The sequence below is a fragment of the Microtus ochrogaster genome, chromosome 4 (assembly GCF_000317375.1).
Source record: "Microtus ochrogaster isolate Prairie Vole_2 chromosome 4, MicOch1.0, whole genome shotgun sequence".
Lineage (NCBI taxonomy): Eukaryota > Metazoa > Chordata > Mammalia > Rodentia > Cricetidae > Microtus > Microtus ochrogaster.
In genome coordinates, this window is record NC_022011.1 from 48,246,485 (window position 1) to 48,273,244 (window position 26,760).

Below are 26,760 nucleotides of genomic sequence, written 5' to 3' on the forward strand. Positions count from 1 at the left end.
TCTCTCTCTCTCTCTCTCTCTCTCTCTCTCTCTCTCTCTCTCTCTCTCTCTCACACACACACACACACACACACACACACACACACACACACTCACTCACTCACTTATGACAGAAGAGCTGGCCACCAGTCTTCCAGATGACCGCGCCTGCTAATGTAAACAGAGCTCTGCACATCTAGCTCCCATCTCACCTTTTCAAGCTTGCCTTCTTCTTCACAATGGAGACATTGAGGTTTCTAGGAGCATCTCTTAGCCCAAAGCTCTTAGCCACATGCCCAAGGTGCAGGGATCTAACATGGAAGATGGGCTTCAGCTCCCTGGGGTAGGTCGCATAGGCTCGGATGAAAGACTGCAGAGCTAAAATAAAAAGGGAGGAGAAAGTAAGGAGAGGGAAGGGATTCTAAAGTCTCAAAGCTACCAACTTTACCTTGCCAAGAAAGAGAAAGGAACCAGGAAATTACATCAGTCAACCTGAAGCCACACTTGTATATGTTCTTAAAGTCTCTAAAGGGCTGGGGAGGTGCTCACTGGTTAATGGGGACGTACAATCCCTGCAGAGGACCTGAGTTTGGTTTACAGCACCCACATTGGACAGCACCTAATAGCCTGTAACTCCAGCTCTGAAGGGATCTAGGTTCCTAGGAGCATTTCTTAGCCCAAAGCTCTTAGCCACATGCCTAAGATGTAGGGATCTGACATGAAGGGTGGGTTCAGCTCCCTAGGGTAGGCTGCAACTTGGGTTCTTCAGTTTGGTTTGGGGACAGGGTTTCTCTGTGTAGCCCTAGCTGCCCTGTAACTTGCTCTGTAGACCAGGCTGGCCTTGAACTCAAGAAACCTGCCTGTCTGCTTCCCAGTGATGGGATTAAAGGCTTGTACCACCACTGCCTGGCTCCAATTTGGGTCTTAATTCTTAATAGAATAAATTAGTCAGCAGCAGGAACATTCCACTAGGAAAAGAGTCAGCGACTGTAACCTCTCCCACTGCTCAAGAGGAGCTGTCAATTCCATCCTTACCACCGGGGCCCCAAGGGCTAATTGACACCACAAAGGGTCTGAGAACTGCTTCAGCATCACTTCTATGACTTGCCCAGGTTCATGGTCTATGGCCTGTCCTCACAACCATTCTCACTTTCATTTGTTCCTCCCTAGGCAACTGAATTTACCTATGCATACCACACAGATGCACACGAATACACATAATTAAAACAATAAAAGTTAAAAAAAATCCCTGAACAATTGTAGCCAAAATTATCACTCAAATAAATTGTATAAAATTTGTCTTTACTAAAGAGTTTGCAACAATTCAACTGGGTAGGGCTTGTTTTTTCTTTTGTTATACACAGTCTCAAGGCCGACCACAGTGCCTGGCATATAGTATGTACTTGATACCTGTTTGTTACATATAGTAGAATAAAAGAAGAAATTAAATGCTCAACATTTTCTTACAAAAATTTTTAGATAATTATATTGGGAATAAAATCAGTTTTTTTAATAGTTAATGCATACATGTATGCCAAGGAGAAAGGAAATCATAAAAACTAAAATAATGCAGGTAACAGTTGACTGGGGTACCTGCTAAACATTTAGAGAGCCCAGCTGCAAAGCTGCAGCCCCACTTCACAGTTAGGAGGAATGGGTTCTGGATGCCATCTGAGCTAGAGGAGATCTGGCCTCCATTCCTGGGTGCTGGTATTTTGGCTGGGCCCCTGCGCCTTACCCAGACATCCCCCTGTGGACAGACTTTCCTATATCTGACTCCCTGAATATCCCACAAGAGAAAGTGAACGCCTTGTCGTCGTGTCCCCCCCCCCCCCCCAGCAGAGGGACAATATGCAATGTATTCTGCCCACTGCTGCTTTTTGACTTTCACACTTGGCTCCTCTACCAGGAGGGCTGGAACTAGCCCTGTATTGCTGATGAAAGAGGCATCAAGACCCAGCCTCCCTCACCTGGGTGGTTGAGCCACTGGACTGGCAAGTTTGCCCACAGCTTAAGTGTAATATCCCAGCAGCACCTGGAGATTGTCGTTTATGAACAGTAATAAAAAGTGTCATTTTAGCAGATCATCTCCTGGAAGGATCCTGGGAATCCATCAAAGCTCTATTTACTGAGCAAAGTGAACTCCTTTTCCCAATCGATGAGAAATAATAAGCACAGCAACTCCTCTGTACCTCTCTCTTAAATCTGTGTTCACTCCCCTTCCAATAACCAGGGACCAGCTCTTTCAAAGAGCATCTTTAACACTTCAAATGGTCTGCACTGTCTAGAGGGTTCCAGCGCAGGTCCCACCCAGGTACATTCTCAGAGAGAAACTTGCTGACACCGCAGTGACCACTAAAACCCAACTCCTCTATTTCCCTTTCTTCTCCCAATCCCAACACTTACCTCTGGTCTAAAACACCCCAATGGGCCAAGCCAATCCAAGAGTCTGGGTCACCCCAAAGTCAGCCCATATCTCACTTCCTGGATGCCACTCTTCACATAAGCAGCTGAGCCCCAGATATATACCTGGTTCACTACTCTCCTGCTCCATAACACACACTTCCAAGAAGCAATAAAGTAGATTGATATCTGTCCTAAGAGATGTAGGTGCCCAGCTGGAAGCTTTATAGGGATAACAAGTTGCTGAGCAATGGCAGGAAATGTTTATGCCCAGACATCGGCCCAGGCAGCATTTCACACTGCATATTTTTATTAAACCTTTGTGTCTTCCAGGTTCTAGTGTCACTGGGGACCAAGACAGCTGGCTGTCCTTGCACACTTGCACAGACTTCCACGTTTGGCTAACTCTGAGACAGCAGGGGCAGGATGTGGTTCATGCTGGCAGTGTCTATAATGCACAAAAGGAACATTTCTGCTGTGTGGGACCAGCACAGCAGAAAGTGGAGAACTGGGAGGAGACGTTTATTCAGAGTGACGGACGGAGCTACAGGCAATGAAAATTGAGCATTTTAGTTGCCAGCTCTTATTTCCAGGGAGCTACTTAAGGTATATAAATTAGAGTGAATTTGTCTAAAATAATCCACTTGGACACCCTGTCCTTTTTTATTCATGGGCATCTGGATCAGGAATAGGAATGTCATACAGATGACTCCTAGGATAAGAAGGCAGAGGAACAATACTGCAGGCTGGAGACACTCCTCCTGCCCCACATCATCTGGTCCAGCACAAAGACATACATACCTATACCAACAGCCACATTATCCAAAGGACGTGAGAAAAGAAATGCCTTGTAAATGGGTCTCTTAAAAGACAAAGCACTTGGCAGCTGTGCCCAGCCAATGCCTTCCCACTGAGGTGAGGAGGTTAATGTATTACCACTAAAGAAGTATCCTTTCCGCCAGGCGGTGGTGGCTCACGCCTTTAATCCCAGCACTTAAGAAGCAGAGGCAGGTGGATCTCTATGAGTTCGAGGCCAGCCTGGTCTACAAGAACTAGTTCCAGGATATGCTCCAAAGCTACAGAGAAACCTTGTCCCGAAAAACAAAAAACAAACAAACAAACAAAAAAAAAAAACCAAGAAAAAGCGTCCTTTCCAAGCACAGGTGTAAGGGGAGGCTAGCAGATGGAGATGACAGACTATGGGAACAGGGGCATGTGTAGGCAAACTCTGCTCTCCAAAACTTTGAGAATCTAGACTGAGAACATATTACAATTACTTCTGCAGTCCGAGTCCCTAGCTAAACGACACACAGAGGGGAGGAAAAGAGTGACTGTTCTAAAGACTGGGGACAATTAAACTGACTATTAATAACGATGGGGTTGAAAAATGCAAAAGGACAACAAAGCATACTTTCTACCTAGTTTTCTGCCATAAAGGCAAGGCCAGCTGCATTATTAACTATTCATGAGGCAGGTTCTGCAATTTCTCAAAAGGAAGCAAGCTGGTTGAGAAATTTGTATATGTAAACTGAAATGCAAAGGTGGTATCCATTTATGGGGTACAATAACTTTTTGTAGGTCATAGGTTCAGTTCCTTTAGAGTGCCAGATGCAGATACATTCCTCCAAACCTCCCAGTAACAATTCTAAGTAACAGGAGAAATTAGTGAAGGTCTTGGTTCCCGAGGTAGGTGACTGAGATCTAAGGGGTGAGGGCAGCTGGTTCCAGCCCTTATAAATCTGGAGTGAAAGTCAGTAGGCAAACAAGAGAAGTGCTCTACACATTTTCTTCTTTATGGAAACACCACAAATATGGGAAGCAGCTCTGCTACTACAGCTTCAATAGACGGCTGATGACAGACAGTCTCTGACAACTGCTTGTTGCTGACTTTCAAGGGACTATCCAGGCTCCTACATAGGGCAATCTTGCCAAGGTATGGGAATACCACCGACACAGCCAAAGTGGACAGTGTGGACAGGCCTCTTTCTTTCCACTGTGATGTCACTACCAACCCAAATTCAGCTGTACCAGTCACCTTCCTCCAAAGGTCAAAATCTATAGGAAAGTTCTTGAGAACTACGGGGAATTGTTAAATTCACTTCTGGAAAATGCCAAAGACAGTATTATTTGAGAAATGAATAAAAGGACACACACCAATTGTATATGGCTGGCAATAATAGATTTCATTATATTCTATTTGAAGTGTTTTGATAACCAAACCCTGGGCTGAGGGATAATGATGGCTATCTGAAAACATTTGTTTATCTTTTTGTTGCTGCTGTCAGTGTTGGGGATGGAGCTAGGGGGCTTTGTGCTGTCTGGGCAAGTGTTCGACCACTGAATTGCATCTCCAGTCCTGCTGCTCTGTTTTTCTCATCTATTGCTTGATGTCTACTCCCTGGAGCCCAATCTCAAACTTTCAATCTTACCTTAGGGCCAATTCTCACATGGCAGCCAGATGGTCTTTTAAAACCTAGGGCCAAGCTGGGCATGGTAGTGCATGCTTTTAATCCCAGCACACAGTAGGCAGAGACAGAGGAGGCAGAGGCCAGCCTGGTCTACAAAGTGAGTTAGCCAGGGCTACAAGAGAAACCTTGTCTCAAAAAAAAACCAAAACCAAACACAACATAAAAAACTAACTAATCAACCAAACCCCTTTGGCGCATTGAGCCACACCTTAGTTCAAGACCTCCAGGAGTCCGCCCTAGCTAACCCATTCTTGTGTCTTCCTTCAGAATACACTTATCCTATTTGGCTTTGTTGAAGTATCACCTTCTAAGTGGGGCTTACTCTGGCCTCAACCACACACACCCGCCTCCCCCTTACCTGTTGTCCCTTTCTGTAGTCTGTACCACTATCTAAAACACTAGCTACGACACTCCTTATCTCACAGCTGCTGCCGTACCTTTAATACACCAGCTTACAAAGCAGAGGATGCTTTTTACCGGCCTCCTCATGCACTGAAGTATCTGGAACAGCACCAAACTCTAGTAACACTGCCAAATAAATTACTTTTAAAAAGATACTTCTGGCTGGGAGCGGTGGTACATGCTTGCCCAAGTTTAAGACCCGTCTGTCTCAAAACTAAATAAAAACTATTTTTAAAATAACGATAGTCAGGCTTGGCAACACCTTCAATCCAAGCACTCAGTAGGCAGACTACACTACAGAATGACTTCCTGTTTAAAAAGAAAACTTCATTTTCCTCAAATATCTCAAGGAACCCCCAAAAAGAACTGTGTACTCCTCCAACTTGGGTTCTTCAGTTTGTTTGGTTTTGGGGACAGGGTTTCTCTGTGTAGCCCTAGCTGCCCTGTAACTTGCTCTGTGGACCAGGCTGGCCTTGAACTCAAGAAACCTGCCTGTCTCTGCTTCCCAGTGATGGGATTAAAGGCTTGCACCATCACTGCCTGGCTCCAATTTGGGTCTTATTAGAATAAATTAGTCAGCAGCAGGAACATTCCACTAGGAAAAGAGTCAGCGACTGTAACCCCTCCCACTGCTCAAGAGGAGCTGTCAATTCCATCCTTACCACCGGGGCCCCAAGGGCTAATTGACACCACAAAGGGTCTGAGAACTGCTTCAGCATCACTTCTATGACTCGCCCAGGTTCATGGTCTATGGCCTGTCCTCACAACCATTCTCACTTACATTTGGGCCTTCAGACAGGAACTCCTTAGGTCTAAGGCTTCCAGCCCTTACATTCACCTCCAATTTCCATCCCGACAACTACTTCTGCCGACACGTCATCTCTGCTGTCTGGTGTTCAAAGACAGAGGAAAACAGATCCCTAAGATCCAAGCTGTTGGGTCAGAAGCTCTAGTCCCGAGATAAGCCAAGATAAAGCCTCATTTGTGCAAAAGATGGAGATGTATGAAATTAGCATTTAATATCACTTTAAAGCCTTCTGAGCCTGATTCCAAACCCTGTAGAATTACTGCAGAATGAAGGCTTTGATTGGTACACAGAGGTCCCTGAATGTCCTCTCAACCATAGAAGCGTGTGGTGAGGGTGAGGCCAGCACCTTGTGGGGCTACCCTCCCCAAATCTCCTGAGAATTCCACCGACCTTTCTTTGCCCAGGAGACCATCCCCTCACTGGAGTGCACGAAATCTTCAAATATTGTCTGCAGTACTGTGGCTCGTTCTCGGATTTCCTGGGGGCCACTGGCATGGGATTTCTGGGAGGTGACGGAAGGATTAAAGGAGGCAGAGTTGAAGTCAGGAATAATGAAGCAGTTTATAATAGATTTAATAACAGTAAAATCACAGGGTAACCACCCAGGGGCCAACGAGGGTAATCCTTTCAATATTACTAGGGAAAGAAGGGAGCTATAAAGATGTTAAAGTCAACCAAAGATGAACACGGCATTAAGAAGGAGCAGACCAGGTCTATTTATTTGTTTGCCTACTTTCCTTCACGACGTCTTATCACTCATGTTCAGAGTGAAAGACCTTTGGAAGCACTCTGGAGTTTTCCAAGCCTAATTCTGCCATTTTAAACAGTGAACATGTGCTGTTTTTTAAATAACTTTTCTCCCTTATCCCCCCTCTCAGTGGAAAAAAGCATTTTTTTTTCTTTAAGACCAATCCAGTGATCTGCCTAAATTCAGCCTTAAAAGGCTTTATATCCCCAAGTCTTGAGTTTGCTTCCCCCTTCCTGGAGGTTGCTTGCCAGTGTTTTAGGTTTGCTCCAGAAGCCTGTAATCACTAAGCTGAGTTCTGAGGGCCTATTAAGAAGGCAGCTTTTCAATAAGCCACATTCAAAGGCTGCCTGCAGCCAGGAATACCCCTGTAGCCACTGAAAACTATTAAAAATATATGACAATTTTCGTCTTTTAAAAGTCCCAAAGAAAAGATGTCTTTTAGAAATTTCTTCTAGAAAGCTGTGATTTTTATTTCCTTTATCTCACAACCAACAAGGGACGAGGAGACTGTAGCCAAAAGAGGCGGTCACCCGAGCGCCCCAGACTCCTCCTCCTGTGTAGACTCCAGGCCTCCTCTCTGCCCTTAGAGGACAGGTGTGAGCACCTGTGTCTGGCTGTGTCTCCCCCCTTTATTTTTAAGGCTGGAAGAGGAAGAACAAAAGGGAGAGGAGAGAAAGCCTCTTTTTGGACAGACACTCTTCTCTGCATTAATAGAGATTTAACAACACGAAAATGGTTTTGGTGTAGTCACATCATCCTGCTACCTGTTTGGCTGATGACAATCTAGCTGATTTCACAGTACACAGTGCCCCTAAGGGTTTTTTCCACTACGATGTCAGGAGAACCGCCACTGAGGAGTCGTGTTACCAAAGTGGACATTTGCTGTTGTCATTAGCAAGGATTTCTCACCTCTTAACTGATGTGAGATGCAAACTTTTCCACTGCCCTCCTTTCATTAAGCCACCTCAGCAGCACAACTGTCACCTTGCCTACATTTTTTTTTTTTAATATGAATGTGAAATTAGTGAGGATGCCCTTTCCCCTGGCGGACAGAATCCTCTGTTATTAAAAAGTAAAGCACTTTAATAATGAAAACTTTTTCCTCTTTTTCCTGTGTTTTAACTGTTTAAAATTAATGAGAAGGGCAGAATGGTTGTCAAAGCGATATTGAAAGCCGGGCAGCCAGGACCGAATAAGCACAAAAATCCCTCTAGAGTGTTAAATAAACAGAGCTGCAGCCCTCTCTGAATCCCTCTGTTGGTTATTGTATACATTCTGTAACAGCTCTCAGAATAGATCTGAGAGCCAGGGAGGCAGAGAGGTTTCAGAATTCCAATAAAGGCCTCAAATTAAAGACAGCCTGGTGCGAATTCCAGGAGAAAATTAAAGAGACCTCAAGCTTAAGTGACAGGTGACTTGCTTCTGTGTCACAACTGTCAGGGGATTTAGTGATAATATGGCAATATATTACAAAGGGCTTTTCTTATTCCCCCCTTTAGGTTTCAAAATGAGGCATCTTTTCTTCCCAACCAAAAAAAAATTACATATATATAATGTGAGTGTATGTACAAGTGAAATGTGTAGAAAAACGATAAAAATCAGGCTTACACCGTTAAAATGATGAGGTCAGTTTTAGTAAAACATAAGAAAAAGTTAATGACAGAAAACAATACATTTAGGAAAAAACATGTCTTACCCCCAATTCCAGAAATACTTTCAGACTGCCCCTCCTGAGAATGAATGAGGCAATTTTTGGTTGTGGGGAGGATAGTCTAAATTTAAACTGAAGACAGAACGGGGCAGAGTTCGGCAGTGCCACCTCAGCCCTAGACAGGTAAATGCTCCTGTAATGAGAGTGGGTCAGAGCCCCGAGGCTTGTGAGCAGGCAGCACCTGCCTCTCCCACCCTCACAATCACAAGCTGGCTACTGGCTAATGAAGCCAACCTGCAGCTAGCAGACTACGGGCAGTTGAGAAAAACATGCTTCCAGCCTTCTACTGGCTCTCGGTGTGCCTCTGTCTGCAACACCCCACTGATCCTGGAGACAAAAGACTATGAGAAAGGATGAGCTAGGGGCTCTGATCTGGTTTTAACACTTTCCAATGCCAGCAACAGTTTGGAGAATTTTACAAGTACAGCTCATGGGACACACACACAGACATACACACACCAAAAAAAAAAAGAAAAAAAAAATTAAAAAAAAAACTTGGATAAAAACATGCTGGGAGGGTGCACATTCTCTCCCTGAAAGCTTCACAACACCCAGCAGCCAAGAGACAGACGCCTCAGAGAAAGCTAGGCTGGAACACTCTTGACTATGAAAAGTTCTAGGTGATGGCAGTGGTGGGCAGGGTGTGTGCACAGTGGAGGCATTGTGCTGAACAGCCAACTTCCAAGATATAGTTAACTAAATGGGAGAATTTTGTTTTAATCACTTTCCTGCCAAGCTAAGCTTCACCCCATGGTCCCCAGAACCTTCTGAGTGCCTCCCAGTCAACCTGAAAGATCAAATTTATTCTCTTTGTAAGAAGGTGAACACTCACACCCAGACACAGCTGTATATATATTTCATACACCTAAATATGAAATATACATTTTACAGATGCTTCACTCGCTTTCCTTCTGTTCATGGAAGCCCAAAAAAGTGTGTGTGCCAAAGGGACATTTACCATGGGCTCGAGTGGAGCTGGTGAAGAACACGAGCATGGTAACGAGATGCAGCATCTGTATGCTGGCCACTTGTGCATCTGCTGCAGAGCTGTCTGTGTTGTAGGGAGGGATTACCTGGTATACTTTTCATGAGAAACAGAACAGAAGCTGACCCAGCACCCACTGCACCCTTCCAAGCCAGGTATCTATGTGATGCAACACAGCAACTGAGATCAGGCATTCTTTCCTTCACATTAAAATGAAACTTGGCCCTACAAGCCAGGTCTCAGTCAATGGGAAGTCTCGTGTGATGAAATTTAGTTTTCCAAGTTAATGATATCTGGTAATGTCAGTGAAAACCCAATCTTACTTAGACTTCCCCCTCAAACAAATAGCAGCAAATTGTAAAACTATAAAAGCATCCAACTCATTTCTACCCAAAGGTGGGAGCCTGGTCGAGCTAGGGAGATGGCTGTCTCTGCTCTGGAGAACTCACATGGTTTGGAAGTAACAACGAGTTGTTTCTGCCTCATTTCAATTAAAACTCCAGACAACCCTCAAATATGGACAGTTTCATTCTCCTTCTACAGACAGGAAGACTGAGTTCAGGAGGAAGACAATCTGCCCAAGGCCACATAGATACCAGCTGCGAGGCAAAGACTCCGACTCTTGCCCAGGCCTTTACAATGGCTCTCTAGGGCTCAGGACGTCTTTGAGTCTGGCCCCTAGCCAGGAAAGGCTTACAGAAAAGAACTGATGCTACAAGACCACAGAAGGGCAGATGTTAAAAATGACATGGCCAGTTGCTGAAAGGATAGAGAGAAATGCAGCTGCTCTGTTCCTTCCCTGGGGACAAGTCCTCCTGGGGGTGGGGGTACTCTTCAGACAGTAAAAGGAGCACCTCCCTGTAGAGAAAAGTCTGTTTAGGGATAAAACTCAAACCAAAGCTGGTCCCAGAAAAAGTCCGGAGATGGTTAAGTTTGACCCAACTTTTTGGATCTCATTTTGTCACTTTCTAGCCACTTCTCATTTCCGAATGGCAGGCACATATGTTCCATTTCTTTATACAGCACTGCCAGAAAAGTGTGGCCATCACACGGTGTAGCCTCCCCTACTTCATAGTATACCTCACACTGCCCTCTCCTTAGAAGAGTATGTACATCTCTACCTCACACGTGAAGAAGCTGAGACCTGCAAAGGCTAGCACTTCCCAGGGGCACCAGCTAAGAAGATGAACCAAGGACCTGCTCTTCACCCACTTTCAACTCCGCACCCTCCATAGCTCTCAAGCTCCCTGCTGGCACTGCAAAGCTGGACTGGAACCTCAAGAAGTAGACTGAAGTAGCTACAGGGGCATTAAAACATTTAAAAAAAAATTTAAGCATAATAGTTACAGAATAAACAGAGGTCCTTAATCCCTTAAAAATATATTGATAAGCTCATTCTAGTTATGGCTGTGATGTTTCTTTCACATGAAAAATCACTTAAAATAACTTGTTGATCAACTGCATCTTTAACAGCCTTTTCTAGTCACCAGGATCTGTGGTGTGGTATCAGTTACAGACCAAACCACCTCTGTGGAAACATCAAACATTTCTACCAGAAAAAACCAATTCAGTGCGGAGTTCAGAGTGCGGCTCTGTTGTAAAATACAGTATACACCAAGGTCTTGGGCAGATCCCTCAGTGCCACTGGAAAAGAGCACTTCCAGCTGGTCGTGTGGTGCATACCTGGACACTCAGCACTGGTGAGGCTGAGCCAGCAGGACTCTGAGTCCAAAGCCAGTCTGAGTTACATTACACAGTGAAACCCTGTCTCATCAACAAAACAAAGAAACAAAGCAGCACTTCAGCTCTCCTGGGCTGTGGAGCCACAGGGTTCAAGGTTGATAAGAGTGCTCTGAGGGTAGATTGCTAGCTTCACGGGCTGTGCAGCTCCTTCACTCTAAGTACCACTCTCCTGAGGTCCTAGCTACCTCATGAAGTTACTAGAAAGATTTAGGGGAGCCCCACACAAAACTACTTACTGATGTAAACTCTTTTAGGTGTGCTCTGAAAGAAGAGTTTAAGCCAGGGCCAGGCAAATCTAGACCTGCCTCAAAGGCAGCATCGGTCCAAATAAGGGCACCTGATGCATGAGAGGAATAGCTCAGCCTGATCTAAATGGCTCTGATTTTCCCACTACAGCATCGGGTCTAAGAAAATAAATGTAAAATATTCAAGTAATTAGCCAAGTCACATAGATCAACACACATGTGCATACGCTACATTGAGCAATGGATTAGAGGGGTTGGGCTGAGGGGGGGGGAATGCTCAGGTCTGTGAGTGAGCACAGCTCGCTATCTCCATATGGAGCTGCGTGCATAGTAAACATTTTTCTTCTTAATGATCTTAACTTTACTCTTCCTCTGTGGACAGTGCACTCACATTAAAAAATGGACAAGCTAAGTGTGTCTGAAAGAGAGACAGAGATATTTATTTCTTCCATTCTGCCATGGATGGACAGGTCTAGTAAGTGGCCTTGATGATGAGAGGGACCACCACCTGGGTGAACTTACAATGCTGGCTCCAGATTCGATGCCCTAGACCTCCTTTCTGTGGAGCCTGCTGCTGCCTGGCAGTCCTCCAGAATGGACTGGCGCCCATTAACTGGATGAGACTAGCAAACACATCCAGAGGGAAGAATAGGAAAACCCCACAATCATCAAGATCTGATTTCAGCTAATACTCAGTCCTTAAAATATACACTCTGTTTGGCAGAACAAATAGCCCACATATGAAGACCCCACTGCCCAGATCAAAATATGAGCCACTTACCTGGGCCCCTCTCTGTCTCCTTTTAAAACAATCATCCTTTCTCAGGACAGCCAAAATATCTTCCATCTTAATCTCAGAAACACTGTAAGAAGAGCACACGCAAGTCAGCGTTTTAACTTTCCCAGATATAGCCTAAATTCTGAAGTATAAAACTGGCCTGTCCTGAAACTAGACTCGAACAGTACAAACAACACCTGAGAAGAAACAGTAGGCTAGCGAATACCTCAGCTGGTACAGGAGCATGCTACCAAGCCCACAATCTCACTTTAGGCACCAGGACCTACACAGTAGGAAGAGAGAACTGAATCCCAGAGTTGTCCTCTGACCTTAATACTTATATACCATGCTCCACACACAGCATAAATAAATGTTAATAAAAATTCTTAAGAAGGTAATTTTTTTCTCTCCCTTTCTTCCTTCCTTCCTTTCTTTTCTTTTCTTTACTTTTCTTTTCTTTTCTTTCTCTTCCTTCCTCTCTCCTGAACAGGGGTTCTCTGTGTAGCCCTGGCTGTCTTGGAACTTATTCTGTAGACCAGGTTGGCCTCAAATTCAGAGATTCACCTGCCTCTGCCTCCTAAGTGCTGGTATTAAAGGCGTGCAATATCCACACCCAGCAAGGGTAATATTTTTAGGCTTTTAGACATCTGATAAAAGGGAGGGTAGCAACAGGACCAAATCAGTCAGTGTCCACTGCACTTCCACTTTCCTGATGGGTCTAAGGCAGGTTACCTGACACACGACTTCTTCCTTCTATCTGGCCACTCATCTTGTCTCCTTTTTTCATCCACTTTTTTCAGGCATGGTCTCATGTACTCTAGGTTGCTATCCTTGACTCAATACGGAACCTAGGTTGCCCTTGATCTTCCTGCCTCTACCCAGGGCTGGGATTATGAGCAAATATCACCATACTAGGCCTGTACTATTCTTATTTATTTGTATGTGCTTGTGTATGTACATGAACCCATACATACAACATGGCTTGTGTGGGGGTCAAAGAGCAACTGCAGGAGCCAGTTCTAACACGTGGGTCCTGGGGATGGAACTACCTTGCCAGTCCTCTGCCATTACTTCTTACTAAAGCTTGGTTACTAACACAGAAGGCTTGTTTCCTGATGTAATACTTGGACTTGAGCAGACAAGGAAATAACCATTTTAAACAAGTTGTTAGAAAACCCCTTAACTATGGACAAAGACTACAGTGGTGATGTTAACTGCCTCAGTTCTATTCACAGCTCCTCTGTTCTTTGTCTACTCTAGAGAATCTTTAACACTTGTCTCTTCATCATTCAGGGCTGAGGACCAAATGATCCCCAAACCTGGAGTCATATGCAAGCAAACTGTGGAAGCTAGGAGTCAAAATAAGAGACCACGACTGAGAAGCATCTGGGCTTCCAACACACCCAGCAACTACAAGGCCTTGTGACTCTGGAACTGGGAGCAACATGGAAGCAAACCAGAGATAGGAAATGTGAGTTACTATCACATTAAGGAGGAGCTCCGGGGGAGAGAAACACATCATGAAGAGACAAATGATTTTGTTGTATGTTTTCTTTCTTCTTTCAGAAAATGTAACAGCAAATTAAAACACGAATGGCAACCTCTTACCAGCGAAGACAATTCTCTCCCTTTCCCCAACGGTTACTCTGACAAGGCTATGAATGAAAATGCCATATCTGACAGCCACAAACCTGAGATGTGTCAACTCCTCCTGAGTGCCAAGCCCCAGCCCCCACCCTCAGTATCACACAGACCTGGGAAGGAGAGATGTCTCTACAGCAGGGAGAGCTGGCTGCAGCAGGAGTGAGGGTTGGGAAGACAGGAGGCAAGGCCAGTGTACTCCTTCCCCCAGAGCATTTTCTCTGCCCACCCCCCACCTGTGAAGGACAGAGGCAGGCGTGTGTCTGAAATCCACCTCCTACATGGGGGGGGGGGGACACGACGGGACAGATGCACTTAGGCTTCTCTCTGTCCCATTTGACTCCATTTGCTACATTTGTGGGAGGGGGCAGACACAGGTGACACAGGTACACAAATGGAAAACAAATATAAGAACTTGGAGTGAACTGGGGTTTGGTGGCTCACAGCTACAATTACAGCATGTGGGAGGCTAAGGCGGGAGGACTGACAAAAGCCCAAGTGAGTTCAAGGCCAGCCTAGGTTACAGAGTAAGATCCTGTCTTAGATCACAAGATAACAAGACAAAACAACAACAAAAAAAAAAATGGGAGTGAAATTTTAAAACAGAGGGGAAAAAATGTGATAAACAGCTAGGGCTAAAAGATGTGATAAATGGCGGGCAGTCATAGTACAGGCCTTTAATCCCAGCCTTCAGGAGGCTGGTACAGGCGGATTACATTTTAATAAACCAGCAATACCTTTCTAAGCAAGTACTTAAAGCAGGAAGGAACGAGCACCATAAACAAGTGAGGAGGACCGAGAAACCAAGTCTGAGCACTCAGATGGAGGCAGTAACAGCTAGGGCACCTGCTCTTGCCCAGTACGCTAGTGTGAACTGTAAGGAGAGCTCTGCAGCCCCCACACAAGGCAGGTGGCAGTTCAGTTGCTACTCAGCACCCCAATGCCTAGTTCTTGTGTTCTCAAGCACAAGACATGCACACTCCCCCTCCTCCACTGACTCCTTTTTAATGATTAATGTGCCCTTTAAATTTCAAAAATGTTCTGGGCTATTCCTTCTATTGCAAATAATGTGATTTTTTTCTAAAAAACTTTTTAAAAAAAATATTTATTTATTTATTTATTATGTATACAATATTCTGTCTGTGTGTATGTCTGCAGGCCAGAAGAGGGCACCAGATCTCATTACAGATGGTTGTAAGCCACCATGTGGTTGCTGGGAATTGAACTCAGGACCTTTGGAAGAGCAGGGAATGCTCTTAACCACTGAGCCAACTCTCCAGCCCTAAAAAACATTTTTAAAGTTTTTTTTTTTTTTTTTTTTTTTTTGAGACAACGTGTCTCCAAAATTCAGACTGGCCTTGAACTCACTAAGTTGCAGATAACCTTGAACTTCTGATTCTCCCAAATACTATGGCTACAGGTCTGTCCCACTACACTCAGTTTTCTCCATACTTGGGTTATAACCCAGGGATCTGTGCATATTAGCAAGTATTCTACCAACTCCAGCTCTAACAATTCACTCTTTCTTATTAGAGTTTATTTTAGTTTGCATTAAGTCAAAGCAACAGCCTGCATAAAGATATCAAAGAATTGTGATGCCTGCTGCTCCCTAGTAACCCAGGGTCCAGTATTTAGAATGATTACGTCTAGTCATGAGACAGGTGGCAGCAGGCTGGGACCCTCATCCTATGTGACAGTTTTTACATTACTCTGCAGATACCCCTGAAATGCTCAGGTCCTTTCCTCTGACACGTCCCTATACTCATCTTTCTCAACACTCATGTCAAAGCCTGGCCTTCCTGTGTCTTTTCTTTCATGTAAACAGCACAGAAGTGCTGACATTCAAGAGGACGGTAATTAATATATCTTTAAAATAATTGGCTCACTAATAATTCCTATTTGAATTAGTCACTGTCCCTTTTCAATTTTAGGTTCATTTTTGAACCCTGCAGAGAAATTAACCTGAATGTGTTTATTAAAAAGAAATCAAGGCAAGAGACAGAAGTACCTATGCTGTTAGCTCTGGTGTTTGACACATGCACTTGTAACTGTGGCCCCTCAGGTTCTGAGGACTGTGACAGTGAATAGGCCTGGGGAGCCCCCTGGCAGGCCACAAGGACTATCAAGCAGTCCCACACTGGAGGGCACTGATCCAGGTGGAGATATAACCAGAAGGGAGAGATGAACTACCTGAACAACACAGGGCATGAGTGAGACCAAACGTGTGCTCCTTCATGAAACAAAACCATTCTTTCACTTGGCAGACTGTTAAGATGAGTAGCAAGGCAAATAGAAGGAAAACCCAAGCTATCTTAATTTTGGTCCACTTGAATGACCACTAGGAACAGGTGCCCACCTATACACAAATTCCCACACCAACAATCTTGAAAATTCTGAGAAATCTCACTAGACAGGGTCATGCCAACTGGGAAACGTGGTGAGAGCTGGCGGGACAGCCATACACAGCTCTGCAAGTCTGTGGTCGGTCGTATTGGTATCCTTGGACCAGGTCTCTAGCACTGTTTACAACTTTGTACAGGGAAGAGTGTCCTTCCATGAAACGTATGGCTGGTCAAAGAGGAAAAGACAGGAACCACACGGCAGCCCCCCACCCCCCACACACACACCACAGCATTAGTTCTAAGCAGCACCTAAGCAGCCAATGAGGCTTCTGGGCTTGGCATGCATCACATTCTACCACCTTGGGCAGACACACAGCTCTTCCAGGGCTTCCAGATAGACTTGTATTCATCACCCTGTCATCTGAGTAGAAGAAATTCTTAAAAGCAGATCTGTGTCAAAAACTGCAAGCCTTTACAGGCTGAGATTTATGGAAGGCCAGACAAGTCCCTTTAAGTGGCCTGGGCCAATCATTTCCCTGTGAGCTTCCCACAGGGGTATGAGATGGAGGCTGCAGATACACAGCCAGTTGCCTTATTCCGACTGCTCTGAGGATCCCTCCTTCATGAAGGGAGAAAATTCTGTGCTGAGCAAAACATTATTATTCCTTTAAAGACAAATCAGCACTGAAGCTGAAAGGTGCTAAGCTCAAGGATGAAAGCCGAGCATGAAGAGGCTTTGGAGAAGTTGGCTGTAAGGGCATGCCTCCTACTGAAGAGCTGAAAAGCTAGGGGCACAGACCGCCCTATACCTTACTAGCACTGCAATGGGAACTGCCAGGTGCGAATGGTACTGAGGTTTCAGTTTTTGCCACTGGCTATTCTAGAACTCATTTAGGGATCACAAGGGTTAATGGCTCTTCAGCAGCTTACAAGGCCCATCCACTCAAAAAGCGACAGAAAGTTAATTACGTGAGATCAGCTGAAACCCAGCTCAGGTTTCTGACTCACTTGATTTTGTGAGAAGCCAACGAGTTGACATATTCTGCCTCCGAAGGAGCCAAAATGAGCAAGCTGCTCCCATGACAGCCAATCCGGGCAGTTCTTCCAATCCGGTGAATGTATTCTGCAGGTGAAGACGGAGCACTGTACTAAAAGGAACAACACAAATGAAGGCACTCATCCATCAAGGTACTGCCACTAATTGGGAGAGTAATACCCCTCACCTGCCTCCAGGTACCCTGGCTACGGCTACTCTAACACAATCAGAAGCCGTCATTCAACCCTGAAGCTCCTGGCTTCACTGGAACAAGGTTCTGACATAAAAATGTGAATAGTGGCCAAGTTTCAGATGAATAAGACATGTCTAATCGAGTGTCTTCTTTTGAATTTTACAGGTCTCTTCATTTTCTTACTTGCATCTTTTCACTGAAGTGACTGTGCAAGCTGAAATGCAGGCAGGTAGGATAGATTTCTCAGGGATGGCCACACGACCTTGGCCTACTTCCTTGGTAGACATAGCAGCTGGGAGGCAGGAATAGCGGACAAGAGGCGTTAAGAATGAAGGGCACCACCACTGTGTTGGCAAAGACCATTTTTGCTGCTGGCCCTAGGGGCAGCCCAACCACCTAGCTGCAGCCCTATTCTGTCCCAATCAGGGAAGTAGATAGTCAAGATCAGACAGGGCAGGGGTCTACTCGGAGAGTGTGTTCCTGACCTAAGGGAGGGACAGTTCCCACTCAGCAGAACAATCAGGCAGGCATCCTGCTATCTCTGGCAATAACTTTGCCATCTTTAGAGTTCTGTCTGTCTCTCTGTCTGTCTGTCTCTCCTGCTACACAAATGGAAAATCAGTAGACCAAGGTGAATATACTTCATGAAAGGCTTCCCATAATCAGAATCTGCTCCTGGCACACTAAAATCACCCGTCTACCCATCTCTCCCATTGATTCTGTGAACAGCAGGAAAGAGACACAATGCTTCCAGTCCCAACATGATAACTTATGATGTGCAGATCAAATTTTGCAGTGTAAGACAAGCCACAAAATGTGAATAAACCATGAGTCATGTAAACAGGGCACGTGTCCCTTGGCCCCGACTGACAAGCTTAAAAATACCAATCTGCAGACTAATGAAAAGAAAAGAAAAGAAAAGAAAAGAAAAGAAAAACAAAACCCACTAGACTACAGTGCTAACACCTGTACCCTGCAGCAAAGTGTCTAAGGCAGGAGGTTTGTGTAAGATCCTGTCAGGATCTTAATTGCTCCCTGCAGGTCAATGTACATGGAGACCAATCTCAGGACAGCTGAGCCATCTCCTCCTGGACACAATGAAGCCTCCCAAGGGCCTGGGTAACTCCTGTTATTTTCAAACTCTTGAAACTTCGGTTTGTTACAAGAAATTAGTCCGGAAGCCAGAGAGTTTGCCACCCTCTCCTGAGAATGCACCCTTGCTGTTCTGCTGCAGTGTTGCAGAGGGGCTGGGCTAAGGAAAGATGTTAGAACTGTACAGACAGGGCTGGTTGGCTGCTTCCTGGTTACCAGGGCAACACCCAAGAGGGTACTAATGATCATACAATGCATCTTCTCATGCTGATATACTCACAACACATCAAAGACTAGATTACCTGAACAATCCAGGTGACTTGTGGAAGATCTAAGCCTCGAGCTGCAACATCCTTTAAAACAAAAAGGATATAGTTTATGGTTTAAAACTGAGTCCATCCTCCCCTGCCCCTTTTGGAGACAGATTACTGCGCTCTGGCCCTAGAATGTTTTAGCCCAGGCTGACCTTGAAGCTAAGGTAATTCTCCTACCTCAGCCTTACCAATGTGTCACCATGCCTTGCTGAGTTTCTGAACTTTTAATACTTGATAATACAAATTCTGAAGGTGTAAACACACACACACACAGAGGCACACATGCATGCAAACATGCTTCTGAATACAATTTCAGGTGGCTTAAGGGCCCATTGAAATCCATCTATCATTAAAAATTCTGAATCAGGGGCTATTGAGATGGTTTAGAGGGTAAAAGCTCCTGCCAGAAAGCTTAACAACCTGAATTTGACCATTAAAACCTACATGGTAGGAGGAGATGACCAATTCCCACATGTTGCTCTCTGACTTCCACACATATACCAGGTCATGCAACTCACCCATACCCAATAAATAATATAAAAAAATTCTGGCCTGGGAGTGAGAAAGACAACTTTCACAACCCATATAACACAATATGCAGGTCAGCCAAGACCTTAAATTGCAGCTGGCAATGGATCATGTAAGAATTCTGAAATCCTGGATAGCTTTGATGGCACACACTTGTAATCCCAACGCTTGAGATTGAAGGGAAGAGATCAGGAATTGAAGGTCATCTTCAGCTACAAAGCAAGTGTGAGGTCAGCCTGGGCTATGAGAGACCATGTTTCAAATAAATAGCCATCTCTCAAATAATTTAGAAAAAAAGCCATTTAGGATGAATGTATCCATGAACCATTATCCCAAACCTATACGTCTAGTAATGCTGAGTGACAGCAGTCATATAGCAGCTGGGATACTTCTGGAGTACCTCTCAAGGCACAGTGTTTACTGAGGATGCTGTCTGCTGGGTTTAGAGCAGCAAAGATTAAGTAGTTTGAGTCACTTCTGGGATTTAAGATTAGGACACACTCCAAACCTGCCCATCACTTCAAAGACTTGACTGGACAGCTGAGAGCCATAAAAGAGATGGAAATTTATTTTCTCTTTCAACTGGTCACCACCCATTGAGCCCAAGTTCTCAGCTTTCTCTATCCTTCTGCCATTCTGGCAGAGACTAGATGGAACTGCCCAGTCTGTAGCAGTAATGTACACTTAATTTACATTCAAGTCCAGCAGTAAGAGCAAGAGTCTACCAGCACCCAAGACACCAAGTGGAGCTCAGTATTTTACCTACAATACTTCAACTTTAATTAAAAATATTAAATGTATTTATTGGGGGAGAGGGTGCATGCCACTGCACATGTGTGGAGGTCAGAAGACAAATCTGCAGTACTGGTTCTTTCCTCATCTATATGGTTCCTAGAACTTAAATCACGCTGTCAAGCTTAACAGCAAGTTCCTTTACCTGCTGAGCCATCTCATCAACCTGCCTTCACCAATCTTAAAGCAGCCATCACCCCCATTTGTCAGAGGGGAGGAAAAACACCCAAGGTTTGAAGCCTAGGATACAACTATCTGGGGGAGGTATAACCCTCAGATGCAGGCCTGCTTCCCTTTTGCAAGGCCTTATTTGCCAATAGTACATTTTACCATGCAAGAGATGCTGAATCCCTCAAGCACTGAGGTGGGAATGCAGAACCATACACACTCTCATTGTAGAGAGCCTGGTCATACTTACAAAGCTCATCTACACTTGCTTCACTTCTACAGAGATGCTGGCAAAAGGCAATGCCAGGTAAGCAGAGGTTATTCATTCAGCACTGTCTATGAAGAAACAGATTGAATAAAAGATGGAAAGAAGAAAATTCTAACTTAGAGAGTTTTTAAAAGTCCTTTGAGTACGTATAATATGCTTTTGTGTAAGAAACACAAGCATAGTCGTTTAAAAAAAAGTGTTCCTCTTTAGAGGAAAGAAGAGACCAGGAGGAAGACGGGTCACAGACACAAAGTGGACACTAGAGTGTCTACTGTGAAGGAATGTGATTAGCTCTTATGCAATAGGAACCAATGTGGTTTACAATTAACTCTTGCCGAAGACTAAAGCCTAGAAGCCAAATCCAATCAACTGTCTAGAACCAATTATTAATTTGCAGGAATATGGGAGACATATGCTAACCAACTCCAAAAAGGCGCATTTTAAAACAAGACCATGAAGAAATAAAGCTGGAGAGACTACTCGGTAGGCAAGCATGAGGACCTGAGTTTGAATGCCCAGAACCCTTGCAAAGCCAGGCACAGTAGTGCATGTCTATAAGTGGCAAACAATATGGTACTTGCCTCAAATAAGGCACAAGACCACCTGAAGCAGTTTTCTAACACCCATACATGGGCACAGTCATGCCCACACTTGCAAGCACACAGGAAAAAAAACTAAAAAACAAATAATCTGATTTCTATAGCCCCACCCAAAAAAATTTAGGGGTGGGGCTTTCAGTGAGAAATTATAAAAACAAAAACCATTAACTAGATGGATGAGTACCCTGAAAGGACTCAAAACTGCCAACAGCTCTGTGTGGTGGTTCATACCTATAATTCCATAATTCCAGTGTTCAGAGGTGGAGGCAGGAGCGTGACATTGAGCTAAAGGCCATAGCATGTTCATAGCAAGTTCTAGGTAAGCCAGGACCACAAGGTGAAATCTTGTCTCACACAACAACAAAAAGTAACTTCTTTGGACAGAGAAATTCAAGGTGATTCTTACTTTTCTCTTGGTATTTTCCTATGGTGTTTGTTTCTTTTAAACAATAGGTGTTATCATTTTTTTTCTGAAAATTTGACACAAAAAACTTTAATTTAAACCTACAGAAGAGTGAGTGGTTTGTCCATCTTTTCTCTAATCCATCAGCTGCTAACGTTAACACATCTGCTTTTTCCTTCCATATGAGGGCACAGAAACAGGAGACACATACATCGCACACTTGCAAATGTAGCGGCAGCTCAGTCTCCCACACTTCAGCAGGCCTTCCACTCCTCTACTCAGCACTACATGAGCAACTCTGAGAGAATCAAAAACACCATTTTCTTATCAACCAAATCCTACGACTGCTTTTCTTTCCAGTTCAGAAGTGAGCAATGAACACAATCCCTGCTCAAGAGCTCTAGATTTCCTTAATCTGGCAGTGCCAGTGGTGGTCTGAATGAAAAGGGCCCCCATAGACTCATAGGGATCGGCATTATTAGAGGTACGGTATTGTTGGAGGAAGTGTCACTGGGGGTAGGAGTGGGAATTAAGGTTTTAGAAGCTCAAGCCAGGCCCAGTGGCTCTCTCTCTTCTTGCTGCCTACTAATCCAGATGTAGAACTCTTCAGCTATTTATCCAGAACCATATCTGTCTGCTTGCCTCCATGCTTTCTAACATGACAACAATGGACTAGACCTCTGAACCTGAAAGGAAGCCCCAATTAAATGTTTTTCTTTATAGGAATTGCCAATGGCCATTGGTGTCTCTTCACAGCAATAGCACACTAAGACAGTGCTCCTGCTTCCCACTGACTTTAGGGTTTAAAAATTTTTTATATGTATTTGTGTGGGCCTGAATATATATTTATTTGTTTGTTTTCTTGAATGTATGTTTAAGTGCACCATGTGTATACAGGTGTAGTGGAGACCAGAAGAGGATGTAGGATCTCCTGACAGTGGAGTTACAGTCAGTTGTAAAGCAGTGATGTGGGTGCTAGGAACAAAACCCAGGTCCTCTACAAGAACAGCAAGTGCTCTTTACTGTTGAACCACCTCTCCAGCTTCTTGTTTATTTTTTTGATGCTCTCCAAAGAAACATTCCACACTCTAGGTAAAACTATTTGTTTCCACACAGTAGGGTTCAGGCAGGCATTCTGGTAGGATGGTACTACTCTCGACTCCAAGACACAGGGAGGCCTGCTGGCTGCACACAGGAAATGCTGTGCTTAATCAGTGGGCTGAGTGGTGTTCACCAGCTCTCTCCACTAAGAAGGAACACAAGTGTAGAGTCTGGACTCAACGTCATGGGAGTAACCTTCCTCTCAACATTTCACCCAAGGATCCTGACTCTATTGGTACCCCTTATCTGTACCAACTGCGACTGATGATGTAAAGGATGACTTTCTAAGTCCAGCATGCTTTCCTTAACATCACTGCTAAACATGTCTGCATTAAAAACAGCTTTCCCTTCCACTTTTTTCTAGCCTATTGCCTTAACTACTCGGCCATGACTACAGAAGCCCTTCCACTATTTAACAGTAAGCATTTTTCCAAGTGTGTTGCTAAAGGCCTTTAATCCCAGCACTCAAGAAGCAGAGGCAGGTAAATCTGTGAGCTTGAGGCCAGCCTGGTGAAACATAAAGTTCCAGGTCACCCAGGACTACACAATAAAACACTGTTTCAAAAAACAGAGCAACAACAAAAGTAACAATTGGGATAAATAGCCTTTTAAAATAAGTCTATGCTAAGTTTCTGTAAGAAGCAAAGAAAGGACTGAACAAGATGCTTGAACAGGACCAGGCTGCACTCCTAAGTTTGTAAATGGAAGTTAATGCTGTCAGCCCAGCATCCTTTGAGAGTCTGAAGCTGTGGAGCTCACAATCTACAATATTTGTGAGAATGCAATCTAGAATGTTCTACAAGCACAGGGGAGCAGAAACAGCTCTCAGCACTAACCACTGTCAACACCGAGGAAACTGATGGTGTTTCATTCTGCCCAAACTCTTCGTGTGAAATGATGAATGCTCAGTGCTCTGATGCAGGACACGGGGTTGGGGCTACCTGAGCTTTTCAGACAAGCTGTGTGGAAAGTTTAATGCTCTGCTGGAACAGACATACATAGAAAACAATAGCAGTATCTAGATGAAATTGAGCCTGGAGAGGCCATGTCTGGCCCTCACAAGCTCTACCCCACACAACAAGCTTAGTAAATTCAGCCAGGAAAGAGATTAAATTCTACAATAGGGTTGAAGATACAGCTTAGTGGTGTGGCACTTCCTGTTGAGTGAAGCCTTGAGTGAGCTCCCCAGCACACAAAACAACCTAAAACCTAAAACAATGACTGAAATTTACTGAACTGCAATATGCTGAAACAATGAGCGTTGAAGGTCACAAGCAGCTGCTACTCCACCCAGTCACCCACCTGCAGTTTCCCTCTCTGACAGTATTGCCAGGGAGCCCAGGCTGAATGTGAACTCCGTTCCTTCCATCTCAGCCTCTCGAACTTGGACTGCAGGCATGTACCCCCCTGCTGGACTCTGCTGTTTCTTCCACTGTGTAGAGCTTGCTAACAGCCAATCCCTCTCACACCTAGGTTTAATTCAGACACTTTCTGCATCCCCTTCCCAACACTAGAGAAAGGAGTCAGACCTGGTCCACAGCAGGGAGGACTGGCACCAGCCTGGCAGCACTGGGAGTCAGCCAGATTGGGGAAGATGGTCAGTCTGCTGCACCAAGTCACCCACATGTACTGTGGCTAAGAACTACTTGTTAATGAAGGACAAATGAGACAGTGCATACAGGAACCATCCTAGCAACTATAACCAAGTGTGCATTTCATAATGAAGAAACCCTGACAACTCTAACACTTCTCCACTCTCCCTCACCACATCCTACTCAGCCCTCAGAGCAGTCAACAATGGCCAACAATGGCCCCGGCTTCTAGAAAGGTATTAGCTACTCACACCAGATCAGTAAGAAATTGACTTGCTGGAAAGGCTTCAGTTCTGTCCTCTCAGCTCTCAAAACTTAAGCCTGATCACAGCCTCATTTTATTCCTTTAACCTAATTAGGGGAAAAGAATCACTAAAGTCAGCTCTGAAAGACATTCACCAACGAAGCCTTGAAGGCCCTGGGCTTGACAACTGGCGGCCTCCATGAGACCCAGGAGTACAGATGGAAGGCAGCTTGCTCAGGTGCCAGCCTGTCAGTTGGATTAAAATGACTCATTTATTTACCCAAGAACCTCACAAAGTGCTTTTACTAACAGGGAGAGGGAGCCTCCCTCTCTCTAAGAAGGGGCACACAAACTCGCCTCTGACGCCTTCCTGGCCTGCCAAAAGTCATTATTGCCATGTGTGGAAAGCCATCAGCAGGGTACAGGCCCCCGTTGTCCGGGTGACAGATTGGGCTGCGTAATCAGAGGAGGAAGGGGAGAGTGCAGAAGCTGTCAGAGGCGAGAGATCTTGGCTGGAGCCGCCAAAAAACTGGCAACATGAGTTAGCGTGACTGAGTAAACAGCAAACAATATCCAAATGATCCTTCCATTAGCAGTGCAGAAACTAAGTGTTAAGGATAAACTTCCCCTGAAAAGCACAACCAGAAGTGTAAGAGTCACATTCATGCAGGGCTCTGAACCCAGTCTGGGGACACGTACAGTCCTTGCTTCTTTGTCTCTTGGCCGCTGGCACAGTAAATTTCCCAGGAGGAGAGGAAATTAAGAACTGCAGACAGCAGTGTTTCAATCAGAGAAAACAAAACAAAAGCAATGAGCCACTGGAGGGGCAGCACAAGGGACTCGCATGAAGCTCTTAGGTAGGAAACCTACCTGGTGGATACCCATAGTCTATCCATCCTAGGCGCGCTTAGCCAACAACTCAGGCATCAGAGGCCTCTCCTTTCTGAGCACAATACTCCATTCCATTCGCCCAGGGACAACCAAGGAGAGCAAACACACCAGGAAAAGTCCTGATGCTGACCTTAAAACCAGAGCGGACTCTGAACTTTCATTTTGTGGGTACCCAGTGGCATTTTCCTGCATGGATCTAAAAACAGTACTCCCTGCCACGGCTCTGGGCAAGTTATGACAAAGAACCAGCAGAAAAAATACTCTGTAGATAAAACAAAGTCCCAAGCCCAATTCCTTTAATTTCTCAATTCTATTCAGAAAACAGGCCCCCAAGTTTCAGTATCCTTTCTCAGCCTTACTCCTTGCCTCATTGATGTTTTACTTGAGACAGGATGTTTGAGGCTGAGGTTTGGGTCTTCCTGTTTCTACTTCTCCAATTCTGTGACTACAGGGAGCTGTGTACCACCACACCCAATCCATCCCTCTTCAGTTAAGACTTCTCTTGCACACAGAATGTTCTGTCCCAACTCTCCTTTAGTTCAGCCCCACTCATGCCCTCACCGCAGCCCTACTCTACCAAGCAGCCAGTCTACAAGAGCCATGTATGTATTCAGCTGCATGAAATCACAAAGGTTCTAGCTTATAAGACAAGTAAAATTAAGGCGAACACACAGCCTACATACTGTAACCACTACTAGCAGGGAGAGAAAAATGGAGTAGAGAAACTTGCAAACAGTGAGAAACACAATGTAGTTATGCTAAAGCTTCCTTATTTTCATAAAGACATCCATCTAGTCTTCTCTGCCTTATTAAAAGGATCTTAGGGCTGGAGAGGTGGCTCAGCAGTTAAGAGCACCGACTACTTTTCCAGAAGGCCTGGGTTCATTCCTAGCCCCACATACAGCTCATGCCTGTCTGTAACTCTAGCTCTGGGGCTTCTGACACTGTCACACAGACACAGATGCAGGCAAAACACCAGTGAACATAAAAAAATAAAAATTACTAAAAAAAAAAAAAATGTAAAAGGCTTGGTATAAAGAGAAAAAGACCCACACAACAATGAACACAATTCCTTTTATCAAGAGAAACCAGTTCTCGACCTGCCTCATTCTGACATGGCCCTCATTCCTCATTAACACCACGGAGGCTCCTGGAGTGTTCAGATAACGTGGCGAGCAACAGGCTGCTTATAAGAAAGCAGAGTGACATTATTTCCCCAGCCCAACCATCATCTAACCCAGTGTGGCTCACATACACTATGGCTCACAGACACAGTGCTGAGAGAA

The 26,760-nt window shown here is 44.7% G+C and overlaps 1 protein-coding gene across 1 annotated transcript in view; it reads right to left on the reverse strand.

Moving 5' to 3' along the window:
- Ddx31 (DEAD-box helicase 31) overlaps positions 1 to 26,760 on the reverse strand; it is a 71,654-nt gene that overhangs the window by 15,739 nt on the left and 29,155 nt on the right. Inside the window, exons 15-19 of the mRNA XM_013355143.2 lie at positions 18,877 to 18,927; positions 17,262 to 17,401; positions 12,274 to 12,355; positions 6,451 to 6,562; positions 192 to 357 (exon numbers count right to left, since the gene is read on the reverse strand). Coding sequence (XP_013210597.1) covers positions 192 to 357; positions 6,451 to 6,562; positions 12,274 to 12,355; positions 17,262 to 17,401; positions 18,877 to 18,927 — 551 coding nt within the window. The remainder of the gene's footprint in view (positions 1 to 191; positions 358 to 6,450; positions 6,563 to 12,273; positions 12,356 to 17,261; positions 17,402 to 18,876; positions 18,928 to 26,760) is intronic.